This window comes from Acomys minous (genome assembly GCF_964271855.1).
Source record: "Acomys minous genome assembly, chromosome: 4".
NCBI classification, from domain to species: domain Eukaryota; kingdom Metazoa; phylum Chordata; class Mammalia; order Rodentia; family Muridae; genus Acomys; species Acomys minous.
In genome coordinates this window covers 72,551,350-72,564,157 of record NC_140486.1, presented here as the reverse complement: position 1 = coordinate 72,564,157, position 12,808 = coordinate 72,551,350, and the positions used below count along the sequence as shown (strand labels likewise).

Here is a 12,808-nt window from a genome sequence, read left to right as displayed (position 1 = left end):
AACACTTAAGTGAACTTTCTAGAAATAATTCTATAGAAGACATAATTTCGTTCTTTTTTAAAAAATTATTTATTTATTATTTATAGTGTTCTGGTTGCATGTATGGCTACAGGTCAGAAGAGGGCACCAGATCTCTTTATAGGGGGTTGTGAGCCACCATGTGGTTGCTGGGAATTGAACTCAGGACCTCTGGAAGAACAGACAGTGCACTTAACCTCTGAGCCATCTCTCCAGCCCCCAGAATTTCATTCTTGAAATTTAATCTTCACTTGATGTTGTCCAAATTCAAATGAAAATTTGAGAACAAATAGTTGAAAGCTTTGTTCTCTCTTCTTCTCCCTCCCACTCTTCTGCTCTGTTTCAGTGACTCCCAGTACGTTGGCCATCGCTTCCTTTTAGAGCAGCAATGCTGCTGGGAGCCCTGCTGGCTGCACCTGCCCGTCTTGCTGGACATGTACTCAGGGGTGTGTACCCGTGGGCTCAAGGTTTTTCTTATCTAACACGTAGAGGTCTCTTTTTCTTACAATTTAACTGTCATTTTGCTTGACCTGTTTATTGTTATTTTTGAAGCATTTACAGTACATTTTTATCCCTGCACATATACATATGCTTAACTTTGTATTATAAAAGGGCAATAAATACTGTCATTGGAGTTTCGGCTGTTTCGTATTTGAGCCATGTTAGCTTGTTTTGTTAACTGTAACACTATGGGGGGAAAAGGATATAGGATGGTGTTTATTCTAGTTTAGACTTGGCAGGATATGTAGTAGTTTTGCCCTTCAAATTCTCCTGTGGGAGGATTTTCTATAGTATCTCTCTTTCTTTTTGGTATAGTTTTTGTCTTCCTGATCTTATGTGACTTCTTTTTTTCTCAGTTGTTCTACTTTGTTCTATTGGACACCTAAAGACCGTGTGGTTTTTCACCACTAAGGAGTTCATTTTTGATGTTGGAATTTTCTTTGCCCATGGAGAGTGCTTCAGTGAATTTGAATTTTTAATCTTTTTTTCTTTTTTGCAGGAAGAGAGGGAATACATATGTTTGTGTTTATATGTCTGTCAGTATACATTTGCTAGTAGAGGTGTGTGTGTGTGTGTAGAAGACTTGAAGTTGATGCCAGGTGTCCTCCTTGGTTGCAGTCTTGATTTTGAGACAGGGTTTCTCTTGTAGACCAGGCTATCCGTGAACTCACAGAGATCCATCTGCCTCTGGCTCCTGAGTGCTGGGATTAAAGGCATGTGCTACCATGCTGGGCGAGTGCTTGAATTTTTAAAAATGATTTTATTTCTATGTAAAATTTGTGTGTGGGTGTGGTGTGTATGTGTCCATGTGAATACAGGTGTTGCCTAAACTTCAAATTAAAATTAAAGGAGATGCCAATCACATAACAGTTATTTTTACTGTGATGTTTCATTATGAATGGGATATATAATTTGACTTTTCATTTGCAGTAGTATATAAGTTGAATTTTTCCTGACTGAATTTAGGAATCCAGATGTGTGTTAAAAAGCTATTTTGTATTCAGGCAGTGGTGGTGCATGCCTATAATCCATTTGGGAGTCAGAGGCAGGTGATCTCTGTCAGTTGGAGGCCAGCCTGGTCTACAAAGCAAGTTCCAGGACATCCAGGACTACAAAGAGAAACCCTGTCTCAAAAAATCCAAAAGGGGGAGAAAAGGAAAAAGTTATTTTGTCAGGAATGGTGACACATATTTGTAATTTCATCACTGGGAGACTGAGACAGGAGAATTGCTGTGAGTCTGAGGGACTTCCAAGGGTGCATAGCAAGCAAGACTTTGTATCACAAAACCAAAATATATATTGGTACACATGTAACATACAGACACACACACATATACATGCATACACATATATACATACCTATATATACATGAAAGTTATTTTTGTTCTGAAAAAAAAAAAAGAATTGTTAATTTTAGCATTTTGTAAATGGAGGGTAGTTTTATTTTGTTATTTTGGTTGGAGAAGAAACTACATAGTTGGAAACAGTGTGAAACCGAGCTGAATATCTTTTTAAATTTAGTAACACCAGAATCTATGTTAGTTAGAGGCACTAACCAGTGCTTTTCTGCAGTCAGAAAGCTAATGAAATAAGAGGCTGAAACTGCTGTTCCCTTTTTGCTTATTTAAAAACAGAAAAAGCGTATGTCTAGGCTTAATCACTAAACCGACAACTTGGAACTATCTGTATTTGTGTATCTAGAGCTCTTGTCCTCAGAAGAAGCTCTCAGGAATATAGCTGAGGAGTTTGTCATGACATTGACCAACTTTCATCAGTAAGTTTTATTCCTGCTTAATTGAACTCAAATATAAAATAATGGGCAGTTAATGCTATAAGCATGTAAGGCTGGAGCTGGGTCTGCAGGTGAGATGTTTGTAAGTAGCTCTTCCTTTTGGAAACAGTCCGTTAGCTAGAACAGTGAGCGCCTGGGGACTTGTGCTGTGCCCCCCACTCAGGGTTCCATCCATGTGCCTCCTGTTACTGCAGACTTACATACCTTGTAGATGTAGTGTGAAAGTGACGTTTGTGTGGCAGTACAGTTTCCTGGGATCTCTGACAAGGAAGGGTCAGATGAAAGCCTTAATCAGACTGTAACAGTCAAAGTAGAGAGAAACAACACTAGCTGTCTTGAAGGGACGTGATTGGGAAACCACTCCTGCTCATTAGGTTATATTTTCACACTTAAAGCCTCATTTGTGCTTTCTTTATCTGTCTTTTGTCAAAATACTAAGTGGAGTCTTGTCTTTTTTGTTTGTTTGTTTTGAGACAAGCTTTCTCTGTGTCCTGGACTTTCTTTGTAGACCAGGCTGGCCTCGAACTCACAGTGATCCTCCTGCCTCTGCCTCCCAAGTGCTGTTCTTGTCTTTTTTTTTTTTTCAGTCTTTGTTAGAATTGTTTAGAGAGGAGCGGGGAGGGGCTTTGTAGATACCTCCAGAGTTTAGTTTTTTTGGGTTTTGTTTGTTTGTTTTTTGTTTTTTAACCCTTAGCTAATTAGACATTTATATTCTTCAAGATAATCATAGTATTTTGTACTGCCAAACTGCAGCAGTCACAAATACTCAGTAGAGTGAAAAGATAAATAGCACAGTGTCACTCAGCCACAGTGAGATGAAGGCAGAAATCAAACAGAAGGGCATCAGGGCCAGTCTGTGCCACACAGCGAGGCAGCAGCACTGCGGTGCAGAGGCCTGTCGTTGGCATAGAGTGAAATGGACTCAAGGTGAGCTGTGCCAGTGAGTCAGGCCTGTTGGAGAAGAGAGACTAGATGGGAAAATCATTTTAAGAATAGTAGCTGTGGATTCTGATGAACACATGCATGTATTCAGGAAGCAGATGCATGTAGGTCTGATTTTGCTGACCATGTGGGCTGGGATTGAAAGGAGAGAGAGGGCAGGAGAGGAGGGGTAGTGTTAGGTGTAGTTGCCATGTGCAGCAGCACAGAGACAGCCTCTGCTGAGGGGTTATTTGGAGTGATTCAAAAGAAAGCAGTAAAACTTAGAATTAAGCTATGGTAAACTCATTTTCTAATTTAGAAGAGAAACTTTGAAACCAGACTAAATTGTAGTGTCCTATTATATGTATATGTGTTCTATAATCTTCAGGTTTTTTTTTTAAAAGAATGAATTTTACATTAATGTCATGTATCAGGACTTAAAATTTTTTTAGTGTTTTTTTTTTTTTACATAAACAAACTGTGGTGAGGACCTACACAGCACGCTTCAGTTAGTGGCTTTGTGCTTGTTTAGTTTTCCTTTTCTCTTTCTCTTATTATTCTCATTCCTCCCTGCCTGCCTACCTGCCTTTCTGATTATGTGAGTCTCACTGTATAGTCTGGGCTGTCCTGGAACTCTAGTCCAGGCTGGCCTTGAAATTTGGTTCTCCTGCCTTAGCCTCCTTACTGCTGGGATTGTAGGTGCCTGGTTTCAGTTAATAGTTTTCTAATAGCCATAAAGTATAATACATTCATATACATAAATAATTCCTAAATTTATTGTGTTGGTGTTTGTAGACCAGTGTTCCATTTTAAAGGAAAGGTAAGTGATAGTCTTAAAAATTATAGATGGGGTAGAGAGGTGGCTTTGGTTGAGTGCATGTACAACTGTTGTCCAGGACCTCGGATCACTTTCTAGCACCCATTTTGGGTGTCTCACAAGTCTGTAACTCTAGCTCAGGGGTTGAAAAATGCCTCTGGCACATATCCACAAACTAACACACTTACACACTCATATTCACACTCTCTCTCTCTCTCTCTCTCTCTCTCTCTCTCTCTTTCTCTCTCTTCCCCTCCCCCTCCCTCCCTCCCTCCTTCTCTCTGTCCCTCTCCCTCTCTCCTCCCCCTCCCTCCCTTCCCTCTCTCTCTGTCCCTCTCTGTGTGTATGTGTCAGTGTGTCTGCCTGTCTCTTCTACCCCTCTTCTCTCTCTCTCTCTCTCTCTCTCTCTCTCTCACACACACACACACACGTGTTTTAAAACTTATATAGAAAAAAAAAATCCAGATTAAAGGTTAGAAAAATCAGTTCGTCCCCCCAGGATATATATGTATGCATGTACATACACTTGTTTTTCTGGGGTATTTGAATGCAGTGCTGTTCAGAAGCATGAGAATTGAGCCTTCTCTGTGGTTGCTTGCCAGCCCTTCATTCTCAGAGTTAATAGGTAACAAAGACTTCTAATTTGATTAAGCTGGAAATAGCCACAAGGTAGAAATTTCTGACCTTTTCAAGAAATTTTATTGAACCAAATTCATACCTAAATAGTACCCTTGATACCTGTTTGAAAAATAACAGATAAATATTAAAAAACAAAAAGCAAACCTATCTTGAATTCAGTGTCTGTTTTGTATCTATTCATTTGTTTTAGATGTATTTAATTACAACAGTATTTACTTGTGTGATCCTTTAAAAGTAGTTTAAGTGATCCTGGGCACCAAATTAGTCTTCAAACCCTTTTGTAAAACCTAGGGAGTCAGCTAGATACCAGCAGAGATTGGGGTCACTGTTGAGGAAAATTTGAATAGGCAGTACATTCAAGTGTACTGGTGTTGACATTGGGAGTGTAGTATTCTCATGATGACTATAGCATTATAGTAGCATTCTCTATGTATATGTACCTCTGCACAGGTAATAAGACTAATTATGTGATATGTAATATATATTACCCTTAGGGTGCAATACAAACATTTTTCCCTTTACAGAGTAGTTTCTTACTTTTATGTAAAAAAAAAAAAGTTAATCTTTAGAAATACGACTATTATAGACCATATGGCAAGCATAGTTTAATTCCTCTGAAAGAGTTTTAGAATTTTGCATTTTGTATTTTGTTTGTTTTTTGGTTTTTGAGACACAATTTCTCTGTGTAACTTTGGCTGTCCTGGAACCTGCTCTGTAAACCAAGATGGCCTGGAACTCACAGAGATCCTCTTGCCTCTGCTTTCTGAGTGCTGGGATTAAAGGTGTGTTCCACCACTGCTTGGCCTATTTTTACAATTTAAAAAAGCATTAATCAGGAAGATTTTTATGTTTCTAATAACACAGACATGGGTATGTTCAGCACTAAGAATTTACTCTGACTAACAAATGTCAAATTCCTATATAAAGGTAACTAAGACCATATTGTTTTGCATCCATCTCTCAGCACTCAACTAATGTTGGTGCAGTTTTCATGTAACTTAAAAGACTTGAGTTGGTTTAGTTGTCTATGCTGGACATGTCAGTACTTGGGAAACTGAGGCAGGAGGGCTCAAGGCCAGCGGAGGCTACATAGTGAGCTTCTGTCTAAAAGATGGATTGTTACGAGCTGGATGTCTCATCTGGGTGAGACTCTTGCTTTGATCCCTAGCCCTACAGTTTTAGTGAAGTACTCTTAATACTGGCTTAGTTTAATATGGTGTGATGTAACCCATCTAGTTTCAGCATTTGTTGTTGTTCATGTCAATTTAGAGCTATTTTACTGGTTGCACTGTTTATATTTTTCCACAACTTTTCTGAGTTACTTTGGTTCATGGTCTTTTATAGCTTTAGATTTTCTTTCTTAACTCTTCACTGATTGCCCTTCCATGCTGATCTTCAGGATAAAGATGGAGATCGGGCCGTTCACCATGCAGCCTTTGGAGATGAGGGTGCTGTCATAGAAGTCCTGCACCGAGGCAGTGCTGACCTGAATGCTCGAAATAAGCGTAGGCAGACACCTCTTCATATCGCTGTCAATAAAGGTCATCTTCAGGTTGTGAAGACTCTGTTGGACTTTGGTTGTCATCCTAGTCTCCAGGTAAGACTTGAAAGGAGTGTTTTGAGCAGGTGTTGGCAGGACACTGTGGAAGTGACCACCAGGTTTTTTGGCAAATCTGTGACTGGGAAGGATAGCCAAGACACAAGCGATACAAAGTAACTGACTTCACAACTACCTAAATAGTTCCATTGTAGCTTAATTTCTAGGTTTTTGGCTCAAGTTTGTTTTGGAAAATACATTGTGTTGATTTAGAGTAGGAAAGAAAGGGGCCTGATTTTTTTGAAGAAAAAAAAATCTCCCTCAAAATGATTTTTTAAAAAACTACTTTTAAGAACTAGATGAACTTAAACCACATATGTAAGAGAAACATGGTCTGTGTCCATGATGTGCTTATTTTCACAGGTGGGTTTTTTTTTCTTGCATACATATAAGGTTAAAATTTGGAATGAATACTTTATGGCAAAATAAAACAGCACATAATCATGCCAGTGTTTGCATTTCTTTCTAGCCTTTTCCTATTTTGATCATCTTTACCAAATACTTGAAATACTGTGGTCCTTGAAACATTATTTGAATATGTAAAATTACTTTATTTAAATTGAAAACTCAATAATTAATAATAATAATTAGAAGACAATAGGTATAATCATGATCTTAAATAGCTTCTGGCATGGATGATTCTCAGCACAGGTAAATTCCTCCATCTTTGGAAGTAGCTGGACACTAGAGTAGCAACCCAGAAGAGAGTAGCAGGTGCTACTCAGCACACTGTTACTAGGAAGTGATTTTCTGAGCTAGGATGTAGCTTTACAGGTATGTGGCAGGCTTAGAGAGTGGAGGAACAGCTGAGCATGTTGATCTGTTAGAGAAGGAATTTAGATCTAGTAGCCTTTCTGTCTGAAATGGGAGGCAGAGTTATGTGAATTGGGGTCACGGTAGTCAAGGCATGGTTGAGACTTGTGCTCTGGAATACCTGTTGTGGGGAGAGAAAGCAGGACAGACCAGGGACCCATGGACGTGTATTCTGGGCGTGTTAGTCCACCTCAGGTGAGAGGCTGTACATTCTTAGTGCCACCAAGTAGGAGCCAGGGGGCTGGATTAAACGTGGGTTAGAGATATCTTATGTAGGTGGGTGCCTGTAATTGGAAGACATCTTTTTTAAAGATCAGATGATACAGTAGGTTTTCATGTGTTTTGTTTCAAGATCATACAACTCTGCCATTATAGAATGAGGTAATCATAGCTCATGTATAGGTGAATGGATATGGCTATATTCTAGTAAAATTTAATTTATAAAAACAGATGGCAATTTTTATCTGACAACTGTGGTATATAATAGAGGGTATGCTAATATATATGATTTTGTAAAACTACAAATTATATATATACTCTAAAAAAATCATTTTTCAGATGATTGATACCAAATTAGAAATTATTGCTAAGTAAATTGATGAATGGTAAATATCTCCAAAAAAGAGAGATGGAACGATGGCTCACTGAGTAAGAGCACTAATGAAAGGAAGAGGACGGGAGCTGGGCCTGTCTACACATGCCTGAAACCCCAGCACCAGGGTGACGGAGACCGTGGGTTACAAGCTCACCGGCTAGCCAGCCTAGCAGAAACAGCTAACTTCTGATTTAATCAGAGACCTGTCTTTTTTATTTTTTCGAGACAGGGTCTCTCTCTCTTAGCCTTGGACTTGCTTTGTAGACAAGCTGGCCTTGAACTCACAGCAGTCCACCTGCCTCTACCTCCCGAGTGCTGGGATTAAAGGCATGCACCACTCTGCCTGGCTCAGAGATGTGTCTTAAAGGACTAAGTGGAGCAGAGTAGAGGAAAATGCCTCCATGTGTGTATGCATGGTGCACATACTTGTACCACACACTGTTCATGTACACACAGATACAAGTTTTTAAAAAGTAGTTTAGAAAGTAGAGTTTTGATTAGATTTTTTTCTACTTTGAACTAAGTAACTACTCCTGCCCTTTGAAAACATTCCGGTCCTTGATTCTCACCTGTGGCTGCATATTATATTTATATAGGGAACTGAGACATTATTGGTACTTGTGTAATCAAGGCTGAAAACCACTGACCTTAAACTCATTGTTTAACTGCTGCTGAACGTTGTTTGTATCAATATTTGAGGCAGCGTCTCCTGTAGCCCAGGCTGGCTTTGAGCTCACATTGTAGATGATAGTGGCCTTGAACTTCTGATCTCTGTGCCTTCCCCTCCCAGATGCTGGGCAGGTGCTCTACCAATTGAGCCCATCTCCAGCCCTGACTTTTTTTTTGCCTGTGTTTGATATTTAATAGAGCGTGGTGTTGGGTGTTTTAATACATGCCTATAATCCCAGCACTTGGAAAGTAGAGGCAGGAGGACCGGAGTTCAAAGCTAGCCTCAACTCTATAGAGTAAAGGTTACAGAGTTAAAGGTTAGCTCAGGCTGCAGTGTGAGAATCTGTCTCAAAAAACAACCACCACCTCCATTGGAAAAGAAACCAACAAAGGCCCTGAGGGTGATTGCTGACTGGTGCATGTTTGCTCCTTAGCCTGCTTCTTTGTTTAGTAGTTCTTTGAAGATCTTTGTGGTGATCACTGGAGGGGAACTAATGAGGTCTCTTTAAATTAAACAAACAAAAAAGGACTCTGAAGGTGACACCCCTCTCCACGATGCCATAAGTAAGAAGCGGGACGACATCCTGGCAGTTCTTCTGGAGGCTGGAGCAGATGTGACCATCACGAACAATAACGGGTTCAATGCCCTGCACCATGCTGCACTGAGAGGGAATCCCAGGTAAGATGTCCTCCTGTTGGAGGTGGTGAGCATAGCTCAGCTAATTTCAGCACCACAGGTGTTAAAGCTCTGTAGGAAACATGCCTTACCTATTAGGTACAGATTACTCTAATATAAGTATTATAAAATGGTTAGATGCCTATTGAATGTAGATATAAAATAGCTAAAGTTTTAATAAATTCATTATGAGTTTTTTGCTTCTTCAGCATCGTTCTCAAGGTGTCTTCTAATCTCACATTATCCACTTGCACGATGTTAAGTGTGATCGTTATCAATACTGGGCTATTTGGATGTGTAACATCAAGACCCTAATTATGTTTTCTTAGTGGGTTGTCTACCAGATAAAAAGGGATTGGTGGTTAAAATTGAGAGAGGGTGTCTTTAGAAACAAATGCAAATGGTGAGGTTTTCATAAACTTACCTTTTTTTGGAACAGTTTACCTCTGTTTCTTTATATTTGAGTAAAACCCTTTAATATTTTGAATAAGAAAAATGTTCACTTTGATGTTTGGTAATTTTATCTATCTATCATGAATTTTTATTCTTTGGAATTTCTTAATGTGTTCTTTTTCTTTTTACTTCTTTGAAAAATTTTTACATGTTATGTATTTTAAAACATATTTCTTTTGTTTGTTTTTGACATTTTTAAAGCATTTTGGATGACCACTTGAGAGTGGTCACAGAATTATTGGGACCGATGTTTGCGGAGGATTGAAGGACCGTATTGTCCATTACACATTGAATTTTTTTTCAGATTACAAGTATTTGAACTCTTCATTCTTTTGTGCTGTGAAGGAAACAGGAATGACTGTGTTTCTGCCCTTCAGACAGGCGGTGGCAGTGATGGCACCACTTACCTCACCTCTGCTAAGTGCATTAGACCCATTCTTTTAACCATTTTCAAAGCCCGAGTTTTAAAGTCTTAGTGTGATGTTTTGCTTGCACTGCAGGTGGTTGTATGTAGGCCCTGCAGCTTCTGGGGGAGCCCTGTGCCATCAGGCTGTCGACCTGGCCCTTTGCACAGTTTTTGGTTGAGTGTTACAGCCTCTTTTATAGATGAAGTATGCAAGAATTTATATGCCTTGAGTTGTATTCAAGCCCATTTCTTTTTCTTTTTCAAGACACTTTCATTGGGTAGCTCAAGTGGGCCTTGGAACTGTCACCTTCCTGCCCCAGTCTCCTCAGTGCTAGGATTACAGGCATGTGAACATGACCAAGCTAGGCTGAGTGACTGGAGCCCTTCACTCCCACTTTATCTCCCACTAATTAAGTATTTCTGCCTGCCTTGCCCTTCAGCTACATTGTTACACTACTTTCCTTTCTAAAGGAGGCTCTCTGCTCTCTTCCTCCAGGCTCTCAAACAGTTTCTTTCATAACAATGTTATCTTAGCCACCTTCCCCTTCTTCCCACCTGCAGCTGCCTCCTCCTCCCTAGAGTTGTGTTCTGTGTGCTGTGTCATTCACATTTGTGGCTTGCTTAGTGGTATCTGCTGACTATGTGTGTTTCCTTCCCTTGGGATATGTATGTTCACGTTCATGTGCACGTCCTCCACGTGTCTGGATATAGCAGACAGTCTTAACCATAAAGATACTGCCAGATCTCAAAAGATAGCGTATGATTAATGACAGAGTGAATCATGTCTGTAGGAAAACTGGGTGTTCAGATGTAACAACCACTTCAGATTAACTGGTCAGAGAGGTTATGAGGGAAGTTAGGGTATAATGTTACATTATGAGGTTTCAGATAGACTAGAAGCGTGAATCCTTTGGAAAACGGGTGTCTAAGTATTTTGAATTGTTCTCATTAGATGTGAGCATAGTGTAGTCTGATCTAAACACACCGAGGAGGGACACTTTTCTTCTGTTCCTTCAATTCCTGTGAATTCTTGAGAATTCTTCAGCAGATACATTAATAGTGACTTCTTCAACCAGATAATTTGTATTAGATGACAATCAGAAAAGAAAGCAAAGGGCCCGGGGAGACGGCTCAGTGGGTAAAGGTGCTTGCTGCCTGATGACGAGGTCAGTTCCCCAGGACCCATGATAGAAGGAGAGACCTGGCTTCTGCAGGTTGTCCTCTGACCTCTGTGTGATCACAGTACACAAAGACCCCATGTGCATATGCAGAGGAATATTTTAAAAAGAAAGAAAATGTGTTCATTGTATAACAAAATGGCTTTGGTTAAAGCTAGCTGACTCCTTTATTCCTTCCTATTTAGTATATTTTAGGTGGCGGTGACGGTTGGTTGTCATATGCAGGTTTTATTTGAAGATAGTAAATGTTTATATAAACATGTATCAATTATAGTAGCATGTTGAAGTGTTTTGAGAGTTTTCTCATAACAGGTATTTTAGCAGTTAACCTTTTTTTTTTAAATACCTTTATTCTTACTTTAAAAAAGCAAATGTGGCTTGGGCACAGTGGTGCTCACTTGTAATTACAACACTTGGGTAGGCAGAGGCAGGCAGATCTCTGTGAGTTCCAGGACAGCCGGGGCTACACAGAGAAACCCTGTCTCAGAGGGTAAGGGGTGGGGGTGGGGAAGTAGATATGACACATTGTTATTTCCTAGTGCTGACACTTCCCTTTCTTTGAGCGTTCTCTAGTCTTGTGAATATGTCTGTCATCCATACTGAGTGTTTGAGGCTGTTCTTGTGACCTTGTTTTGGCACTGCCTGCTTTTCCCTAATGTGATGGGCTGCATGTGGGACTTATGTTCCTCTTTAATTGTAACTAGTAAATAGTTCTTTAGTTAGTATAATTCTTGGGTGTTTCTGATTTTTTTTTCTTTTTCCTTTTAGAATGTTTGTACTTTTTCCCCCATTAATTTTTCCTCCAACATTGTATAAGCCAGTCTCAGGACAAGTATTTGCTTGTAATCATTTCCCCTTTTTATGATTGAAAATGTAGGAAATTTCTAGACTTACATAGGCACTTATGTGTGTGCCTGTGGAAATTAGTACATTTCTTGGCTTTGCTTTTAGTTAAGAACAGTAATTTTTCAGTAGTGCATCAGTAATATTGAAAAACTGATAATTATTGGATGTACTTTTCTGAAGGAAAACTTTTATCTTGGACTTGAAAATATGTGTAGGTACGTTATATTCATGGAAGATTTATTTTGAGACCTGGACTTGAAGGTGAAGATCAATACAGATTGTAAATTTCAAAGCTGATAAGGTTTAAGAATTTTAACTCAGAATAACACTGGTCATGTTTTCCAATACTTGGTGTGCTTGTTTGTTTTGTATTGAGGGTGCTGGAGGTTGAGCCCAGGACATTGTATATTTGAGGTACCCTTGAGCTATATCTCCAGACAAATATTTGATGTTCATAGAGATGTTTCCCCCTAGAGTTTATTCCTGTTACTTTATCTCCACTGGGTAAAATTTTAGTTGTAACTCAAGATAAAATATTGTTTGTGCTGATATAATGAAAGTCAGATTTATTTGGATGAGCAAGCATCCAAGCGCTGCTCGGGTGCTTGCCTGCAGGCCTTCGTCAGTTGCTGAGGTGTTTGCTTATTGAGCAACAGTAAGCCATCCACGGTTCTGTTGTAGTTACTGACAGAATTAGGTGCGTATTGGTCCCTGTTTTTGTCTCCTTCAGTTTCTCTCCACTTAGAGACAGCAAGAGGACAGTAGTATGTTTACAAGTAAGGGTTGTGGAGAGTTGAAAATCCTCCCTCATAAGTAATGAGTAGTGATGTTTTAGTGTTTTCTTTCTGTTTTGAACATTAAAAGCTTTTGCTTCAGGTTCAGGGTC

General features: G+C 39.4%; 1 protein-coding gene across 1 annotated transcript in view; it reads left to right on the top strand.

The window, feature by feature from the left end:
* MIB1 (MIB E3 ubiquitin protein ligase 1) overlaps window positions 1-12,808 on the top strand; it is a 106,364-nt gene that overhangs the window by 53,916 nt on the left and 39,640 nt on the right. The window contains exons 11-12 of the mRNA XM_084778061.1: window positions 6,089-6,286; window positions 8,891-9,042. Of these exons, the coding sequence (XP_084634187.1) occupies window positions 6,089-6,286; window positions 8,891-9,042 (350 nt within the window). The remainder of the gene's footprint in view (window positions 1-6,088; window positions 6,287-8,890; window positions 9,043-12,808) is intronic.